This window comes from Hylaeus anthracinus, unplaced genomic scaffold, assembly GCF_026225885.1.
Source record: "Hylaeus anthracinus isolate JK02 unplaced genomic scaffold, UHH_iyHylAnth1.0_haploid 2, whole genome shotgun sequence".
NCBI lineage: Eukaryota > Metazoa > Arthropoda > Insecta > Hymenoptera > Colletidae > Hylaeus > Hylaeus anthracinus.
In genome coordinates this window covers 7774164-7795473 of record NW_026534838.1, presented here as the reverse complement: position 1 = coordinate 7795473, position 21310 = coordinate 7774164, and the positions used below count along the sequence as shown (strand labels likewise).

The following is a 21310-nucleotide window of genomic DNA, read 5'->3' as shown; positions in this document are numbered from 1 at the left end:
CTTGAAATTGTGCGACAGAGAAAGATATACCGTGCGAGAAGGATAGAAAGCGCCGGCGCTAGAAAGAGCAGTGCGCATGCGCAGAGTACACTCATTTCTTCATCGACTGTTTATCGGTTATTTACAAACAATTCGTGACATTGAGGATACACATATTTAAGCTTAGGCTTCTAGGAATCTTCCCCTATAAGTGGACTGAATCCTTGTACACTATTTAAATAGTTTTAAACAATTTAAGACAACCATAGTTCCAAAGTAGTTCTGACTACGCCACCTGTCATTGCAATTATCGTTAATTAATCAATATTAGTTACATAATTCAGGCAGTTTGGCACTCGTGGAAGGTGGTTAGGATCCCTAGCAACATTCATGGATCATTTTCGATACGATTTAAATCGTTATTAAACAATTATCAACGATTTCTGTCAAGGGTACTACCAAAAACATTGGTCGTTAACCTAAATTATCGAAGATTAATCAATATTAATCATTATTAGGTACATAATTGATGCATTTCCGGACTCGTGGAAGGTAGTTTAGATCCTTGGCAACATTCAAGAACCGTTTTCGATGGGATTTTCGAAAATTTCCGTGTGACAATTGGATCTGTTCCCTTGTTGGCCGTAGAATTGTAGAATCGTTCGGAGCAAAGGAAATTTTGAAATATCTGTAATGTCTGTGTGGTTGTTGTCGGTGACCACGGGTACTCCAAATGTAACATTGGCCTGATAATCGGAAAGTGTTGTGAAACGGTGGCGTTAACTATTTCAGCCCGTCTACGCGTCAACGAACCAGACAGCGTAAACGTAACGGATACGGGAAGACACGGAGAACGACGCGACCGCGACGTGGCGAAAGTTATGAAAGTTACGTCGCTCGAATGATCCCGAGAACCCAGGAGGAATCAGGACTCGATTATTCTTGACAGAAACTAGGATATCGCGAGAGCAGCTCGAAAAGACGGAACTCGAACGCGAATCTCCATTTCCGTTCAGCTATCCGAGACCGAAACGATCTAACTTAACCCATCGACATCCAAACCGATTAGAAAAAATAACTGATTTCTCGACTACGATTCCATCGAAAAATCCGTTTGGTCGGTAAAGAGATCGTAAAAGATGGACGACGATGACACCGACGAGAAACGAGACGCGGTGACGCTGGTGAACAAGCTGTCTCGGCAAGAGTCCAGTAGCAGAAAGCTCGTGGCCAGTTCGCAATTCACGTCTCGAATCTGCAGACTCGAGACTCGTCAACGAAACTCGGAGGACTCGGACACCGTGGAGTGCGGCTCGGAGAGCGAGGCGGAAAACATTCCCAAAGACGAAGAGACAGCCGAACCTCTGGTCACGGACGAGAGAGGCAACAGAATTTCAGGCGGGAATAGACATTCTCTGGACGTACCCGAGCATGCGGAATCTCTGCTGATGAACCATCAACAGGTGATCAGAACCAGTCTCAGAGCGAACGAGCAGTCTAGGATATCCGCGTATTCTGGCACGCGCGTCGGCCTATTGAATCCAAGTCCTCAGTCGTCGTCCAGCCAAGAAGAGTACGAACCCGAAGTGAAGAGTCTTTCCAAGTTGCATAAACAGCGACAACACCAGCAACAACACCTCCTGACAACTGGCAGCATCGGTGGCGGCGGTCAAATCACGGCCAGGTCCATGGAGAGTCTGCGGACCTCGAAAAACTTTCTCAGCGCTGACGACCGGTACAGCGAAGATTCGAAATCCCTTGAGTCGTTGTCTTTGTCTTCGGAGACGAACATGGCTGGCACTAAAAGCCACTACAGAAGCTTCCTAACCTCGTCTACGAAAGACGTCAGGAGGATCGTCACCGTCGAGTCGAGAAGTAGCGACAACCTCCACAGAGAGGAGAGTTTGAACGCAGAAGTAAGACGTGGACTATTCGCAAATACTGGCTTAGAGAGAAAGATTCCTCAGCATCTGAGCCTACCACCGCCGACCAACGTATTTTCGCTAACCAGTCCAGGTGGCAGCGACCGGAAAATCACGATCCTGAGTCCCCATTCACCGTTACAATCCACGGAGTTTCAGTTCGCGTGCCAAACGCTCAAGACCAGGCGCAAGAAGGCTATTGTTCTGCCGAGGTTGGTGTTGCCCAGAAGCGATTCCGAAGTCTTTTTAGAGTGAGTAGTTGATGTAGTTGGATATCCGAGGATTCCTCTCGTACATAAGTATGTCTGCTGGTATGCCTACGCTCCTGGATAAAAACACCTGGCCATACGTGTGCCATCGATAACTACAATCTAAACTTTTTCCCGTCCTTGCTTATATTTATTAAGAAAAGTTGCGAAACATTTCGAGTGGTATAGACTTTTCTGTCGAATGGCGAAAAGAGTGCAATTCCATGCAGCAGACATAGTATCAAATTTCACACTGAACGAATTTATTGTTAATGGAATTTTACAAGCGTAAAAGAGTGGCCGAGCAAATACGGAAAATGGAACAAATGAATTACTACCTTACAAACATAAACTACCTTTACGGTAATAACGGTATCGCACGTTTTATCAGACGAGTAAGTATAGATTCGTAGGTGTATCTTTATTAATTGAAATTTTATACCTTTGAATTAATTAAAAGAACCAATTAAATTTCTAATTTAATTTACAATTATCCTGAGAATCAAAAACAGAGCCATCGTTTCGCGTAATTCTCATGGATGTAATATAAGCACGGTGTAAATTAGAGGTTACGGACATGGAACTCAATCTTTCTATAAACAAATTTATAGTAACGGAAAACAAATCCTACTACAACTCGCTGAAAAATTTAAATATTACACGATTGTTTCGATTCAATTTATTTCCAAAAATGAATGGCAATTTTCCGTTTACTCTATCTTTGGCATTTTAAATATATTGTCTAATTGAATAGTTGGTTAATAATAAAATAAACGATAATATTATCTTGTATTAAGCGTTAAAATTGGGTCGTTGGCTGTAGAATATTACATGGTAGATCACTGTATCGCTGTACCTGATCTCAAACCGTGAGCCTCGACACGTGAGACAATATTATTACGAAGACGAGAGGAAATTGCAGTTGAAGGAGCTGCATCTACCGTGGAAAGTTCATTATACGAACCCGCACCGCATAGAGTACGATGTTTATTCGTAAAATAGTCGATTCGAGAAAATTAACTTGCATATCTTGATATTATAAATTACCTATATTTGTTTCTGCGAATCTTTCCGATTCCGTTCGTAACGAGCTTTGGTCGCGCTGATTAATTTGCACCACGGGAAACATTCACGGCGCGCGCTGATCGCGTTACAACGATCACGCGTCGCGATCGTTAATTAGCGGCTTCCGTTTCAGGCAAACGTTGAAATGTTTCTCTACTGTTTCCGAAACACCTCGGGCAAACAGAGGTCACCAGGATGAGAACTTTTCGAACGGGAACAGTTTCATTTGAACAATTTGCCAATTTTAATGGATCCGTTAAGAGATGGTGTGATAATACCGCAACGCATGCACCGTCGACGTCGACGTTGATCTCGCGTCGATCGTATGCCCGAGTCTTGGAGGATCGCTCAAGGAGGACAGAAAACGAATACGTCGTTTACAACGTCGTCGTCAAGTTATTGATTCGAGTGTCAGCGTTGAAGCATACACGAACGACAATAATTGTTTCCGACGTGCTACGTGCCTCCTCGAACCACGCTGACAGCATTTCAATTTCAATTCTGCGATCGTAATTGTTAACAAGGCGATCATCGATCGCCCTTCTTTCTTACCCACTTTCATTTTCAAGCTGTACAGCTAACTTGTTGCGATTCAAACATTTTCTTCATCTCGGTGTATTCCGACTTGTTCCCTGTTTTTCAGGATTCCGGAATTTTAGTAATTTATCGTAGTAGAGTAGTCTAACGTAAAAAAATGTCGAGATTCCATTGGGAACTTGGAACCTTTGGAGATCCTCGACACTGGCACTCGACAGCGATCCTCGCATCGTGTATCCTCGATTCGAGAATGCAAAACACGAGATACTTGGAATTAGACGTTCGTTCGGGTGACACACATATATGGTAATTATTTCTGATGTGAAACACGTCGTTTAATATTCTGACAACGTTTCTCGTTTCGTGTGTCTAGCTATCCGTGCTTCTGTTGTTTGCACCTAGTTTGAGCTTTCGACCGACAAAATGGCTCTACGATCCAAATGAGGCTTTTGATTATGTCACAGTTGATTCGAATCATTTCGTTGATACTCTATTTGCTTGTAGTTCTTGTTTCGAATCTTGTTTTATTCGCATAGTAATTGCATTTATTTTCAGCTTTGCGGATACGTTTTCCATTGGTCGCGTTTCAGTCGCGAATGTCAATAATTTGTCTTGCAAACATGCCCCCGATAGACCGCGTGTAACCCGTGTCACGAAATACAACTTGTCGTTTGACCGATAATTCGATTAGGCTACATTGTTTAGAGAGCGTGTTCCGCTGTGCTGGTAACTGTTCCGTGATCGACTCGAGATATCGGTTTCTGGCTGTCCTAAGTGGATTTCTGCCTTGCTCTTGTAACTTCCCATTCGAATACACGAGATCATGGAGCTTTGGTTTCCGCTAACCGGTCACCGGTCACTGATAATAATGCAAACCTCGTTAATTTCCCATTTTCCAATATCGTACAAAGAGAATACCTGAACAATTTTCATCCGAGATAACTGGCTAATCGAGTTGTCTTACGCCAAAAATGAAGTATTCGTGTATATTATTTTTTCCCTCAGAGAATATCTTTCAAAGACATTTTCGAAGCGACATTTTCAAATAAGACCGAGGTTAGCTGGCAACTAAAACCTCCATGATGTCCATTCGCGGGAGGTCCTGGTGTCGCGAACGATGCAGCTACCGATGGCGGTGACCTTTTGACCTTTGCGAGGCCTAGGACCTTTTGCTTTAAAAAAAAAAAAAGGTAAACTACCGTGCAGCTGGTAATATTTTCGTGGCGCCACCGTTGGAACGATTTCGAATTAAGCTACTCGTGTCTGCTGTCCAAAAGAGTTTAGAACCACTGTAGATAAGTTCGTGCCGAGGAAACTACTCTACCGACGCGAAATTTCCCTAGCAGGGTATAGGAGTTTTCTGCAAGCTAGTGCTGCGGTAGCACCGAAGCTTATTTGACGAATCGATACTTGACATCGAATACTTTATCTCTTTAGAGATCAAGTAGTTTTGTTCCGTAACATTTTGGTTTACTTCTCATTTCCGATAATAATAAATACGGAATTTAATTTATTTCATTTGCACCGTTTAAGCTAATGTAAGCAACGATTAATATTCCGAAGAAAAATGAACTGTACCAACGTTTCTAGAGTTTTGTAAAAAAAAAAAAGGGAATAAAATATGTTATTTGCTTATGCAACCGATAACGATCGACACTTTACTCGGTGAATACTTGATTTGATTTACTTTGTAAATGAAAGTAACCAATCTGTTTAATCCGGACAGCTTGATGATCCTCTCTTCCAACCGATTGGTTTCGTTTATACGTATAGTAGAAGGAAGCATGTTAATATTTCTTATTAACAAGTCGATGAAGCATTTTTATTGGAGCACACTACACGATGATTTTCGTTGTTACGCGACGTAGTTTAAAACGATGTAGCTCGTTGTGCGTGCTCGAGAGAATTTTCAGGGACACCTCGGACGCTTTCACGAGAGCTAAGAAGTTTTTCGAGGTTAAAAGCTTGGTTCGAGTGGCTGGGCACATCTCTGATGAGAAAGCGAAATAGGAGCTGGAAAATATAGATTCGATCAAACCATTCGGAGAGACTTGACGCGATGAAAGTTATTCGGGTTACATTATCAATTCGATAGGCTAATTTCAAGCTTTCATTTCATCTCTCAACTGTAATTTATAGTAAAGAGTGGCTTGCGATTGAACAGCGTCGAATGAATGGAACTTGGATTTTCCCAATCCGAAATGATCGAATTCATTTTCTGTTATATATCGTACATATACTAAGAAGTATGTATATTCAGTTGAAAGAAAAGTACGATCTACTCGGTTGCTAAACGGAACCGGGTGTACCTTTATGTCACCGTGCGTATCATGAAAACGTGTAGTGGAACGTAATATTGAAATTCAAAGCAACTCTGTCGCATTGCTTGGTCGTTCTAATGGTTGTTTTAACCTTTAGCTTTTTCTCGAGCACGCCTCTCTCTCTCTCTCTCTTTCTTTCTCTGGCTGTTACTTCCGTGATGGTAATAGTGGCGTGCGTACGGTCAGTATTGCATGAAAATGGTTGGCGTAGGTCGTAGGTAACCCGCTACCTTCGCTGTCCGCGTCTACGGTGTTTATGTTTACAACTATAGCTGTGTGTTTGTTGCGCGTTGCACGTTACGAGTGCTCTAGCTCCTAGTTGTTATTCCTCTCTTGTCTCGTTTTATATCGCTGTTTGCTACTTTCGGAGAGACCTCAAACAATCATCTCGAGAACGTATCGTTTATACTATTTATTTCAAAGAATAAGGAACATTTTGTGATCGAGCTATCGTATCGTATATTGGTTCGAGCATTCGTTACGTAATATACTAGTTGGATTTTCATTTTCGCAAGTTTTCATTTGAATTTATTTAGTCGAAAGGCGACAGCTTCCATTGGAACCGGTAAGGGTCACGGCACTGCCATGCCGCCTCACCCTACCCCTCCGCTTTCCATTGATTTTGAGCATCGTGGGTGTGTCACCGAGCACGTGGTTATTCGGAACCAAAACTAACATTTTTATTGAATTACGTCGACATGGAAAATGTTACGTAACATCAATGAAATACTATACTACGTCAACGTGTACGATTCATTTGCCGACAACGGCAAAAAGTGCTAGGGAAACAATATGCTACGGGTTCGTTGGATTATAGTTAGAAAACTACAGTAGTATTGCCAAGGATAACAGAATTTTGTCAAACGTTACAGTTTCTCAAAATTGTCAACAAAATAGGAACAAATAGGACAAGTTTGTCGTTAAACGAACGAGTTTATCGAAACTTGCCCATTTAACCGTTGCGTTGTTCGCTACGAGCTACCTAACTTCTTGACCCGTGTTGCTAACTCCATTGCGCGTTCTATACTCGAGGGCTGGTTCCGAGAGCTTTGCGGAATCTAGTACACGCGAATAACAAATAATAATGGAGGACGAAACCGCGGGCACTTTAAGGCTGCTCTAGTGGTATTTTGAAAATTGATATCGATGTCAAATTTTCGCTCAAGATTTCTTCCGATTACTCTACGGTTCCAACGTTCGTTGAAAACAAACCACGTATAAAGTATGCCCGTGAATTTCAATTTGCTCGATCTCGATAGTTGCAACTACAACCCTCTCGAAACTCTCCCCTATCGCGATAAAAAAGTTCCGAGTTTGGCAGAAGGGGTCGAAGCTCTCGATAGAAGGATTAACACGAATCCGTGAAATGGCCGTGTCGTTTACGAGAAATCCAAGCAGTCCTCCGTTGCGATAGGGGTAGGATTCTCGGGGAAAACAGGAAACGGAACTCTGACTTGGAATACGAGTAAAATTTTAAGCGAACTCGAACCCCTGGCGTCCCAAAAGCACGCGAAACGCGCGAAAATGGGGAGGAAAAGAACGGATCGAAAGAAAAAAAAAAGTTAACGGGAATGGGAATGGGAATGGGAACGACGACCAAGACCAAGACCAAGACCAAGATCAACAACTACACCGCTCTGCCAACCCTCGAAAACAATTCCATTCGACGCACCGTCTTCCGTCCCTCGCCCCCAGCTCGTCCTCGACTGCCACCCCTTCCAGGGGTTCCGGCGTCGTCGTTTTCGGCGCCGAAGCCTCGGCGAAGGAGGCGCTCGCGTCGATAGAGCCACGAGAGGACGGTTCGCCGTTTCCTCGTCTTGCTCCAACGTGGCTCTGCAACCTCTCGCATCCTCTCGTCCGCGGCGGCCAACTACATATCCCCGAACAAGTTTACATTTTCCGCGGCCACGTTGGAACTCTGCCGTCACGTCCTGTCCTGTGTTATCGTAACTCGTAACGCTCCGCGACAGGTTCGCGGTTCTCGCGATCCATCCGAGTGCTCGTCGGCGTCGAGTCCGTGAATTTCGGGATTTCGGGATTTCGGGATTTCGAGATTTCGAGTCCGCGTCACCGGCTCAACGTTGGAACGCCTGCCTCGGCGAATCTCTTCGAATCGCAAACGGTGCCCACGTCGAAACTCCGACTCTGCTTCTCTCCGGCCTCGAGTTCCGCGTCTAGGAAGAGGCTGGCGAGAACCGTTCACCACGTGCCAGATTGCGTCGTGACGGTGAGCAGTGGACTAGAGTGAAAATCTGAACGCGCGCGACTAGAGCTGGGGGTGGGGGAGCAGAGTGGCCCGTTTTGCCGGAGATTCAATGGACGTATATGGAAGTATATCGGACGCGTTTCGAACCCGAGTCCTCGTCCCAAATATCCCAGAGTATCGTTTCGATGGGAAACCACGGTGAAGGTTTCCTGTCAGGACATCGATTTCTCGTCGATTTTCTCTCGACTTTCATCCAACAGCGGAGAGTCGAGGTTTCCAGAAACAGTCAAGACAATTTTCCTCCGAGGAAGAATGCAGAATAGAGTAGCGTTACGGTGACGTCTCTGGTAAATTGATCGAGAGCTTGAGAACGACGTTGAAGCGGACACTTGCACGTGACCTTTCGAAAATCCATCTTGGTCACACCTCGAGGTGAATCGTTGAAGGATGACACGGTAGTTCGAATTGGTAGGATCGCGTGTAATCCTGCAATTTTGCTGAGAGCTCCCACGAGTGCCAATGCCGATGCCGTCTTTATTCGTTTGCTCTTGGATTCTCCGGTGGACCGGAAAACGATAAATTCTACCTTTTACCGCTCACACGCGGCGGCGACGGCGGCGGCGGCGGCGGCGGCATGAACAGGAGCTCGCGAGAACCCAAAGCAACCGAAGATCTCCTAATAAAAAATTAAAAGACCAGCTGGGGCTTCCAGGCGGTTGCGAGTACGATGAAAAAAATTGGACAAACAGCAGCGGAATTGGGAAGGTTTCCGTTCGAAAGTTGGAGTTTTACCAAGACGGAGGGTAAATGCGACCCCCGTCGCGAGAATGCGTCCGCGTTGGCTTCTACGGAAGAGGACGCGCGTTCCTTCTGAGCCCCGACGACGAGAAATTCGCGTAGATCGCTGCAAGAGGTGAAATTGATACGGTTGGACGCGGAGGATGGGTCAGGATTGGTGTGCACGTAGAAGGAAACGATCGAGCAGCGGTTGCTGCCCCTGCGGACCACGTGTTCATCCCTCGAGTAGGTTAGTGAGACGACGGGACAGCTTTTAATCCGAATCTAACGTTCGCGATTAGTTTCAAACATGTTTGCGATTAAAAGCGTGAAACACGGATCTTCTACTCGATCAACAAAATACGGAATTGTTGTTATTCGACGAAGCAAGTGAAGAAGCGAGTGAAACGATTTTTGATATATTATAATCGAATCGAATCGAATCGATTCGATTCCCGGTTGGTTTATAAACCTAGGGATGAATAGCTGGTGTACTTCGCATCCGTCTAAACGGTTCAAAAGAACCACTGAAATGTCTCTCGAGAAGCAAGGGTCCAATTAATCTTCTCCATGAAAGAAATTGCTCGCGAAACTGTTTCAAACACCGACGAACTTGCCGTAATCGAGTTCACCTTTGATCCATTCGCGTAACATCCTTTCTAGCGTTCTCCTTTCTTAAAAGTTCGCGTAATCTCCTTTCAGAGAAAATTACGAGTCGCGTTGGCTAGAAACATCGACGACACGTAATTTGTATAAACGATATTCGTTAATTTCCTTTTTCGTGCAAAATTTAATGAAAACGGGTTGCTCGACGAATAGTTAATTGTCGTCGTACTTGGTTGTCGCGAAAATGCTTGGTAAATATGTTTTGTTTATCGGAAAAGTAGGACAAGTCAAAGTGCATTTATCGTTGATTTCACAGCCGTTTTCGCGACATCCTCCTCAATTTCCGTCTCAACTGTTGAGACGCGTGACGGCCGTGGCCGTTCCGGGCTTGCAAAGCTTGCAAAGCTTGCAAAGCTGCTGGCACGTTTCTCAGCGCTTACCTCCCGACATGGAGGCAGGTAGCGAGGTAGCACGTGACATCGGCTGCGATGGAAATTTCTGCGAACACGCGAGACGCGTTTTAGCACAGCCGAGCGAGTTCTCTCGACGCCTTGCATCGCGAATGCTGGAACTTGCTTCGGAACCACTCGATTTTCTTTCGACGCGATAAAAAGAATCAACCAAGAATTTTCTGATCGCAATCGAACGACGGTTTTTAGAAATTTCTAATAGACGCTGGACTTATCGTACGTAATTGGTCGACCGAATCGATTGGATACCAATTTTTTGATCGAAGAAAATATGGGCATTTTTATTTGCGGATCTTTGCCAGTGTAAATGTTTTATAGGTATGTTTTGTTCGAAAACAACAAGCTTTTTAAGAGAAAAATTTAGGATTCCGTTCGCGAGTGTTGTTTGTCGGTACGGTCTTGGATTCGTTTAAGATAGATTAGTTTGAAAGTGATTGGCCGATTTATGGTTTCCTGCGGGTAAAGCGAGCAAAGCGTTTCGAAGAGGAAAGATTTCTGATTGGCCCTTCCGAGAATTGCTTGAACGTTCCAACGGATATTCGAGCAGCCGAGGTCTTGGAAGTGAATCTTTTGCCAAAAACTTGGAAAAAGTTGATCATTTGAGGAATTATTATACGTTATCTGTAATGGCACCGGTGTAGCGTTCTTTGGGTACCTTTGCAGGGCATTGAGTTTATCTCTTGACATGCTTGCGGTGAAATTAATTAAGCAACGGGAGTAATGAGGGTGAGCGCGTTCTAGAATTTCTCTTTAGCTGTGGTCGTGAAAGTGGCTCGGCTCGGTTCAGTTCGGTGTCGCTGGCGGGTGGGTATCGAACAGAATTGAGAAGATTACCACGGGCTTTACCGAATTTCAAACATCTTGTACTATTTTCCTTCAGGAAAATATGGCTGGATAATTTGCATCATTTTCATATTTTAGTTTTCACAGATGTATGTGTATGTATAGTATATTGTAACAAAACTCGTTGTTTCCAAAGTGAAATATTCTCGAGGAAAATTGTTGGTTGAACGCAAACGGACGCGAACGTTCGAACGTGATGGAAAACGCGTTAAACGAACGAGGCATCGTAATTAATTACGTCTGAATGTTGCATACAGGATGAAGAGGGGAGAGTGATGAACGCGCGTAAAATGATATTACTTTCCCACCGTGTTTCCTCTTTTCGAGTCCCCAAGCGACGTCATTATTAATGGGACACGGGGCGGCAAGCTACCGTTTCGCCATGGGAAATTCTATTCGTAAATTGCAGCAAAAGAATTCGTCGAGAACCGAGAAGCAAACTGCGGAGGTTGCAAGACGAATGTCCAACGATTCGCGTAAAACTTTGACGAGTTGTAATAATTAACAGACGTAGCTGGGACAGCTTTCGTGTTTCAAGTCGGAAGATAAATTCTCCGAGTTTCCGTCTAGACTTGGGAACGTATACGTACATTTCTTGTACGGGAAAATGAAATCTTACTCGGGCTATCAACCTTGGAATTTCTTTTAAGGAGAGAATCTAGTATCAGAGTAAAAAGATGGAGTAACTTTCCGATAAATCTTCTGAAATTGGTAATACCGTCAAAAACGTAGCATTAACCGAAACACTTTGTCCACGTTCGGAATTGAATTTCCTCATCGCATACCCAACGTGTTCCTTTCCCCTCCGCGATAATAGGGTAATTAAACGTTCAGCCCATCGCGCGTTCAACCGTTCGATATATCGCAATTAGATTTTTGTGCGATTTTGCTATATGGAAGATAACTATGTTGCGCAGTTTGAAAGTTGGATGAAATTTCTCTCTAACAACCAACATCCGACAACCGACCAACAATGAACCGTTTCACCGTTGTTCAGCCTCGAGGCACGCTCGCAAACTCTCAAGTAACTCACTCGTAACGAAAAAAAAGCTGAAAGGTGGAAACAACAACCAATCGGTCGTGTTCCATATAAAATTGGATCGTTCGCGGTTTGAGCTGTACCCAAAGATCACGTAATATATCGCCACGGAGATCAAAAATTTAATTAATAGACCTCGCAGTCGGTTATTAGGGATATTTCCTCGAATCAGCCGTCACCCCGCTCACCCCACTTGCCCCGCTTGCCCCGTTCGCCCCGTTCGCCCCGTTCGCCCCAGCCCACGATCCGAACTGATCGATGTTGTGGCGGCGGAGGCTGCCTGGGCCAGTGACGTAATCGAGAACCTTCCACCCCCTAAGCTTGACGTCACTGATGCCCTCAAATGCGCGTGGCCAGGTGCGTATCGGAGAATCTCTGCAGCACCCCTGCACCCACTGTTCCACGACCACTTAACCCCCTCCGTCCACCACCTCTTCCATTACTCACACCAAAATGTCTCGTTTGTTTTTTTATTCCGCCATCAGCCTTGCGTCGACTTTCCACCGACGACGCCGACGCCGACGCCGACGTCGCGTCGCTTCGCTTCGTGCGCCGTATATGTTGGAAAAATGGAGCGTCGCGGCGGCACCTTAACGCGGACGAGTCAAAGCTGGACGATTATTAGCCGGAGAACATAATTCTCGGGTTTTTCGTGCTGCAAGCCAATAATACGGTTAACTCGACGTCGGGATTACCGTGAAACCAGCTCGAAAGGGGGAAATTGGAGTCGGAAATTGGAGAAAGGTTCTTTCCACGCCTAATCCCCTTAACGATCGCTACACTTGGGATTTTATTTCAATTCTATTTTGTAATTTTGCCCAAAGATCTTATTTGTTATTTTATTTTTATCCGACGTATAGGCGTATTTTTTATTAAATCGATACTATTTTTACAATCGTTGAACCGATACATTTGTTATCACATTGCTGGAAGGGATATGTTATGTCGTTGGTTTGTTCGTTCGTTTGGTCCATTTTGGAAAATTCAAATTAGTTCCATAATCGGCTTACCGCTATTCTATCTAGGTGTTTTTCCAATATCGCTAAGGTTTCTATAGAAAAACTAGCCGAAAAAGAAATTAGTTTTTTAAACGATATATGTTGTTGTTGTTGTTGATGATATTATTATTAGTATCAGTTTCAGGCATTTTAATTTTAACCAATACTTGTGATTCGGTATGCACGTCCAACCGCGGACGGTTATTAAAACAGCACCAGGTACGTGTTCGGTAGATAGGTGACTTCTGTAGGAATCTTCTTTATCAACGAGCTCTCCTCTTCTGCTTTATCGTCCTAGTAATATTGAAAATACTTCTCTTATCGGGAGAGTATTAAATTCGTGAGCAGTTTCATAAAAGATCCCAGCGTCGCTTTCATCCGCGCTTTCCGCCATGAATAATTTATTATATCGTCTGGTCAACTTACATTTGCGGCACAGTTTTCGTCAATTTTATTTCTACCAGCTTTGAAAAGGTGAATATTTTCCATGTAATTTTTTGTACTCCTACGAGAGATAGATAATTCCCATTTCGGTTGATAATTATCGCAACAAACGATTACCAAGTAAATCGGGTGAAGTTTAAGAGCGCGCTGCTTTCTACACGATGGTTCGCTTTGGATTTCATTTACGAATATGTTAAAGAAAAAAGCTACGGTTTCAAAGTTGAGCCTGATGATTTATCGTTTTGCGTGAGAATGAATACGAATATAGGTCGACACAGTCTCGAGAATTGATTTTCCATGGAGTATGGGCCACCATTGTGCTCTTCTGTTTACAGAGTCCTCGATAACCAGCACAGATTAACGTGGAAGAGACAGACTATTCGATAATCCGGAACTTTATTAGAAAGCTCGGCTGTCAGATTCATGAAAGCTTCCATTCTCTTGGATAAACTATGTAATAACATTTAGTTCGTTTCAGTAGTCATAGATAAAATACTAATAACGTATCGAGTGTATATTATTAATGAAAATATAATATGTATAAAGTTTATCGTACAAGTCATCAGCCTTACGATATTTTCCTACAGCGTAGCACACTTTTCAGATAAGGGTTGAATGATAGCGCACGACGCGTGAAATAAAATGGTAACGCGATGATAATTTGCTACGTAAAGCTTATATAATGAACGGAACTCGTGCACGAACGATCGTTTCTTCTATTATTTATGTCGGCGTATGAATATTTCATAACAAAGAAACTGTTACTCGAAAATGTCTGCATCAAAAACGTCAGATTTTTAAACATTTGCTACGGCAACTACGGTTACTCTACAAACTATCACGTATCGTTTGTCTTTGTTCGTCTAATTCGATTATCATACATTTTATTTGTAATTATCCATAGCTCGTCGTTGTCGTTAATTCACTTTTAATCTTTCATCCTTTTACTTGTATATTTATACGTGACCGTAGTAAACATTGCACGCAATCTAATTTTTATTCACAAATAATTTATAAACAAAGTGTTTTCATCTTTTTTGTTACAGGTAAGTCGCTGCTATTATTATACAATACCCGTTTACCAAACAACGCGGAAACCGTGATATTACGTAAGTTTGATTGGCTTGTAAGACGGGAGTATCAATTTATTTCATTTCGACATCTTTACGTAAATAGATGGAATCGAATTTTGGTGAAATTCTGGGGCGGCAAGAGCCAAGGGTACGGTGATGGTTGGCTCGCATTTATGTAAAAGGCGCAAAGATATCGCAAGACAATCGATTTCTTTCCTTCTCGCTCCTGCTGACGGATTTTCAGCAGTTTTTCGCCTCGACCGTTCTCTAAGTTTGTCCTCGCGAGGAAAATGGCCTCGAAACTCGAAACTCGAAACTCGAAACTTGAAACGCAGAGTGATACACCTTTGTCGCGAGATCGAATCTTTCGCATTTACCTGTCATTTCGATTGTTGAAACCTGAACATTCTCACAAAACCTCGCACCACATATTTCCATTGCCAGTTTTCGCATCTTCCACTTACGTTTCCTCGACAACACTGGCTCGTGATCGGTGTGGTTTCAAATGAAAAAGTACTACCGTTTCCTCGTATCGAAAGTACCGTGATTGCGATTGCGATCAAGTACGTAAAGGATTGGACCAATGTAAGAGGCTTTTTCCTTATGGAAATGCGGGTGTGAACGTGCAAATGCAACAACGGACGAGCAGTTGCGCCGGTGGTTGCGTCGCGACGCCCAACGTCGCCACGTCGCGTCGCGTCGCGTCGCGTCGCGTGACCGTAAACGCGTGCTGTGCGCTTAGTTTGCTTCGATTCACGTGGTGGTGCAGTTGTGAAACGTGTGTTCTCGTCGCTACTTTTTCTCCGACCGTTCCCGGTCGTTTCTCGCGACTATTTCTTTTCATTTGTGCACTTTCGCGATTCGATGCGCCACAATTTTACACATTTCTAACAAGTTTTCAAATACAACTTGTTCATTGCGGTTATAAAGTTGCAAAAGTTCAACAGTCGTCGAACCCCGAAGATTTCATTACGATTTTTTCAAAGTATGAGTACCCTTGACGAAATAATTTTTATATAAATTTCACACGAGTTAAAGAATTTTTAAGGTGATTGTGATATGTTATGTATACATATACATGTATAAATATATGTGTCTTTTGTGAAAGCAAAAGCGGTGTAGTCGTTGGAGGCATTGCGACGTTAGACGAGAGATATGTACATTATCCAAAATTTAACAGAATTATCAATAAAAAATCTCCTTGCATGTTTTTAGAGCAAAAAGTATCGGAGATTAACGATACGAGATACGAGATACGCGTAGTACAAGTCGATCTTACTAAAAGCATCGATTATCGAGTCTTTGAGAAATCATACTGTTTACTTGGTAAACGAAAATATAACTCGTCTTCTAATTTTGAATAATGATGTAACAATCTGCTGACAAAATGTCACGAAAATCAACCCCCTTTGGCAACTATGAATAATTTCTTCACGATTTGAGCAACTGCAAACAGGCACGACGGAAAGTAATTAAAAATGAATTTAGTTTCTAATATTTTGTTGCTCGAGACACATTTACGTCTTTATTCGATCGTAAGTGCTAACTTTCCTAAAGAAAGTATACACGTACTTTGTTCGAATACTTTCACACATTAAGAAACCGTAACAGTATCGATTACATTTTTACAACGGTCGTGTTCTTGCCATAAAATGTGAATAATCAGTGCTGCGCAGTAAATTCGTTTCAGCATTAACAATTCATAGCCGACCGCGATTTGATCGAATGTTTATTGCGTTCGCGTTAATTCGCCAGCGTGGTTCGCGTGAACGAGTGGAAGGCCACGGATGTTTCGCGCGCACACGTTACGAGCGTCGCGTTCGTTTTATCAAACGCTCGTTAAGTTCATTGAAAATTCAGCGTTGTTATGAAGTCGGTTATGTCATTGTTGGGGCAGCGAGCCTCGCGAACGAATTTGCATTCGACTGTGAAGCAACACTGTGATCGAACCGCAGAGATACATTTTCACAATAGACTATTCAATTTTTACAACAATACCGCAACTGTCGACGGTCAAAATTATTATTCAATGGCAAGCATGAAAGCTAACGATGATATATTTAGTAGAGAAAAACAATGTGTAGTTGCCGATTATGATTAACGCGCATTAGTTATCAGCCCATTTGTTGTTTATTGTAGAAAGAGCGTAGAAATTAGAGGGAAAGTTTGTACGTTAGCGAACGATGCCTCCTAAATAACTCGTTACTTTTACTCTCTTTTCATTGAAAACCATGCTTTTTGCGTTGCATCTTGTATCGGATGGAAAAAATACATTCGACCAGACTCGAGTAACGATAATCAGAGATAACGTTGGGATGGTAGGTGAATTAACTAACCGTGCTCGGTATGATGTCCGTCGACGGCGATACGATTGACAACAGACAAATGCCGAACGTACGAGTCGTGTTTATCAACAAACACAAACAAGGTTTACTTGGTGATCGACTGGCAAAAGATCAGTAGCGTATCGCCGAGTCTCTTACTGTGCCGTATTATTCGAAGCAAGGAACTACGAATCCAATTTATATGTAAAGCGAAGCTAAGCAGTGCATAAGAGAGCCATATGTACGTTTGTATGTTCTTGATTTCACTCGCGTCCATCGCGTTGAAATGGTTTGTCTGTAAAGCGCAGGTATAAATTCTCAAACGAATAAACACGAGACCATATTGTTTTCCGCGATACGCCTAGCTTTACCGTAAGAATTTTCTGAGCCGTGGTACGCGATTTTATTAGAAGCTGAATCGAGGAGAAGACGGTGAATCGAGAAATCACGTAGCCCCCGTTGCGGTTCCTTTTTCCAGGCCAGAGACATTGTTCCACCAAATGGCAGGATCGAAGCACTTGTTGAGTCCGTCGCGGTCGGGAATTTCAATTTTCGTAATGGATTCCATCGATTCTGTCTCGGCGTGACGCGTTTCATTGCAATTCTATTGAATAATCTCGAGCAGCTGACATCGAATGTCGACTGCATCCCTCGCGCCTTGAATTAACCCTCTATCGCGGTGTCTCTCAAGCTTTCCCTCTATCGAGGACTCCTCGAGCAGTTGGAAAACAATTATTTTTAGAAAATAACTAGAAATTCACCTTACCTTTGAAGCGTATACCTCCGTTGGAATTACTTTGAAACGAGACTTTATTTTCGAGCAATTCGAGCCGTTGGTCGCCGTTAAGAGGCGAATTTGCCGGAAATTGAAGTTTCATCGTCCATTTCCCACGGAGACTCTGGTCGTCAGTCTGTCAGTCCTGTTATCTTGCATGAAATCCTAGTCAGGATCCTAGTGCGATTAAATTGAGCGCGATTTGCGTTGTTTGTAAACAGGAGAACTGTCTCGAGGATTTTAGGCAACACCGATCGATGCTCTATTCTGCTCCCCTAGAAGGGAAAAATGCCATTTCTCGACCGAGATAAGATACATAACAGTCACGTTTAAAACTTGACGCTTAAATTTGTCCCAGTTCTAGCGAAATTGTTTGCTAAATATCTATTAGTAATAGCCCGCGAGTATGCGATAAAGGCGTAAATCTCGTGACGTCATTCTTTTGCAAAGCGCACCAAGGAGAAGCTCCGTACCACGGACAGCCGAGATTAATTTTTCTCCTCCTCGCGACAAAGTCGGAGAATCGCAAAAAATTGAACGAAACGCCGGCGTCGTCGCCGACCTCGAACACCGATCCTTTGTAGGAAAAAATCCCAGTCGTCTTTCGCTTTCACGGAGATGTTGCAAGTTAGTCGAGAGATTAGACCTACCTACGGTAGGTCTCCGAGATTACAGTCTACCGAAAATCAAGTTGTTCGATCGACTTTCAGTTCCCACTGCCAACCATCGATAGCCTCTGCAGATTTCCCGATTTTTACTCGTTCATCGATTTGCCGGACTCGGGAGCTTTCAGTGGATATGCTTTTGCAATATATTAATTAAAACCCATAACTCACGGATATTAAGTTCATTATTTACAGCTGCGTACCAGTGCGATGATTAACGATGCATTTTCCCAAGTCCGTTAGTAATAGATGTTCCCGCTTAAGGTCCATTTACTTTTCTCGTGAAAGAACAGATGGAATTCCACGCCTGGGAACCGATAAAACGACGTCCATCGATAAATTGTTCGTTGACGACACAATTTTTCAACGTTTCGCGAACAAAGAAACGCGACATTCTTCGATAGTTGAAGATATTTCACGATTCTTCGTACCAAATTCGTAGCAATCCCTTTTTGTCTCGGTATTTTGATTCAGGCCTTTCTAGATCTTTGCTGACGAGGAGTCTACTTTGGTCCTTTTGCGTTTCGATTAGCTCTGCGTTGGGTGGTAACTCGGGAATGGCGGTCAATGTCGATCGGTGGGGTTCATGCGTCAATTTTCACATGTCGTTTTACGCCCAATTGAAGGGTCAATTGAATCCATTGAGTACACATCGCGCGATACTTTTCGACATCGTTGAACAATTATTCGATAACTGAACGCACGATTGAAATCGAGACTTGTATACTTTGGTTACATCATTGGTTTTCTTTTTCTCACGAGGCATTACTTAACCTAGGGACGATTAGTGGCCTCTAGGCGAATATCATTTCTAGATTATTCTCAGCTTATTTTCATTCTTTATTCGTTGACTTTTCCTAATTAACGATAACGACCTATTCTAAGATTAAGCTGCTTTTAACCTAAACTCACAAAATCAGATGTACGATCCTGTAGTTACTTCGAGAATGGACCATCCGTGATAACGCGACGCGTAATCGACAGTGTGAACAAATTCTTAATTATGATAACCGTAACGTTTCGAATAACATTTTTGACAGTGACAAGTGACAAGTGACAAGTGACAAGTGACAAGTGAAAAGTGAAAAGTGAAACAAAGGAAAATGTTCGTTACGCAATTTCTCGTCGTGCACGATAAAAATTCGACTTTCTCGTGATTGAACATCGAGAAGAAATATGTTCCCCGAGAGTTGGCGGAAATTATCGAATGGAAGAATGATCGGCAAAGAACCACGAGTTCGAGACAGGCGATGATCGATGTTTCGATCGATGAGCGAGTGGAACGGAAGCGATGATCGAAAACACGACGATGATTGCCGCGTTGTTCTTCATCTGGACGATAGTCAAGTCGAAGGAGCAGCAAGATCAGAGACAGGACTCGAGAAGAAATTCCTCGGCCAGGGATAATCCAAGTCGAAGCGATTCGAGACGAAATTCGAAGGAGACTGCGACTATAGGTCAGCCGTACGTCGACAGACGTCGATGTCGTCTTCGACGCCACTCGCGGCGTTATTACGTCGATCGTAGCAAGAGGTGAGTACGTGGCTCGTTAATTATTTTTTAAACTGCCGATGCCGCCTCGACCCGACGTGTTTATTCTCGTGGATAATCGACTTTCTTTCATTCGATGTACTACATATACATACTACATATATGTATATACTGTGTATACATAGCGTTGGAAACATTCGAAACTGTACTTTTGAACAAATATTTTTATAAGTCTCGCGGTTAACGCGATATACGGTACAACGACATGTACGCTAGCGAGTTTGACAGCGTCGATATGACTCTAGAAAAGTTTTCATCGACATATCGGCAATATCGTAAATGGAAACTAAGGTACCGACGTAGAAAGCGTAGACACGGCAGCTGGTATTTATTTTCGATACCGCCAGGAATCCAGTTACTCGAGCAAATTTGAAAATGAAACAATAACTGTACAAGTTACCGGCGCGCCACGCCGCGTTGGTGTAAGCTGCTCAAAAAAGAAATCATGTTAATGTTTGTCAAGTACATTAATAGGGTTAATATGCGGCTATCTAAAAAATTGCAATTAATGTTGATTTTGTTAAAATAAAAGAAAAGTGTTTGTTTGGAACGAAACTCGTCCAAGGATCGTTTTGCACGGCACGCCAACTGTATATGGTGTACAAGCACAAGTCCTTGGGAAAAAGTGCTTAAAGGAATGGAGAGAAATTGCGTTTGGAAAGTCGAGGTCGCGATCGCTGCATAGAAATAGAACCAACCATCTCGAAGATCGTTGGCGGAAGAAGAATACAACCTGTACGTCTTAAATATCCGACGCTACATTTGTACCGCGTCGTAAACTCTTCCGCGTACGTTCGATGAGTTTCTTTTACGACTTTTGGTACGTGCATATCGCATTTAGACAAGTGGAGGAAGAAGTTCTTGACACAAATCTGACGACCCTGAAGAGCACGTAGGTGATAAACACCCCTAACAACCGCATGGCACGCCAACTCTTTTCGTGATCGATACCGACCTTTGGGGTTGCTCGGTGTTTCGAATCGTTTCGAAAGAATACAAAGACGAACGTCAGCCAACCTACCAAGCTTTGTCATTCTCGCTGAGAACTTGTCTCGATTCGAGGGATTCGAGGGAGATGGAAACCGAGGAAATGATACAATCGAATATTTCTCTACTCGTCGCTGACTTTTCTTTCTCTTCGATCACTCGCATTATTATATACAATAATATATTAGTAGTCTATTTCGTTTATTTCGTTTGTTTTCGCATTAAGGTCCGCGTGTATTGTAATATATTCTCCTTCGAGTCGCATCGTTTGCGACCTAATTTCAGAGCGTAATCGAGGTATCCATTCAGCTGGGCTAATGGAAAATTATATCGACGATGGGATGGTCCATTCGTTGTAGCGAACAATTTCGAAATTAATGTCGAGAGTCATGATTTTATCGTTCCGATATTACGGCTTTAAAAAAGTGCAGGTTGTTCCTAAGCTAGGTATCGTTGTAAACGGAATAGTAAATTCAAAGT

At 43.1% G+C, this 21310-nt stretch overlaps 1 protein-coding gene across 11 annotated transcripts in view; it reads left to right on the top strand.

The window, feature by feature from the left end:
* LOC128892853 (cAMP-specific 3',5'-cyclic phosphodiesterase) overlaps positions 1-21310 on the top strand; it is a 179014-nt gene that overhangs the window by 95662 nt on the left and 62042 nt on the right. For 4 of the 11 annotated variants that reach the window (XM_054153441.1, XM_054153442.1, XM_054153443.1 and 1 more), the window contains exon 2: positions 772-2152. The exons of 4 other annotated variants lie outside the window; for them this stretch is intronic. In XM_054153441.1, the coding sequence (XP_054009416.1) occupies positions 1119-2152 (1034 nt within the window). In that variant the 5' untranslated portion in view covers positions 772-1118. Of the gene's footprint in view, positions 1-771; positions 2153-9289; positions 9306-19246; positions 19826-21310 lie in introns of those variants that run through there. 3 more of the 11 variants (XM_054153444.1, XM_054153450.1, XM_054153446.1) reach the window with 3 other exon arrangements.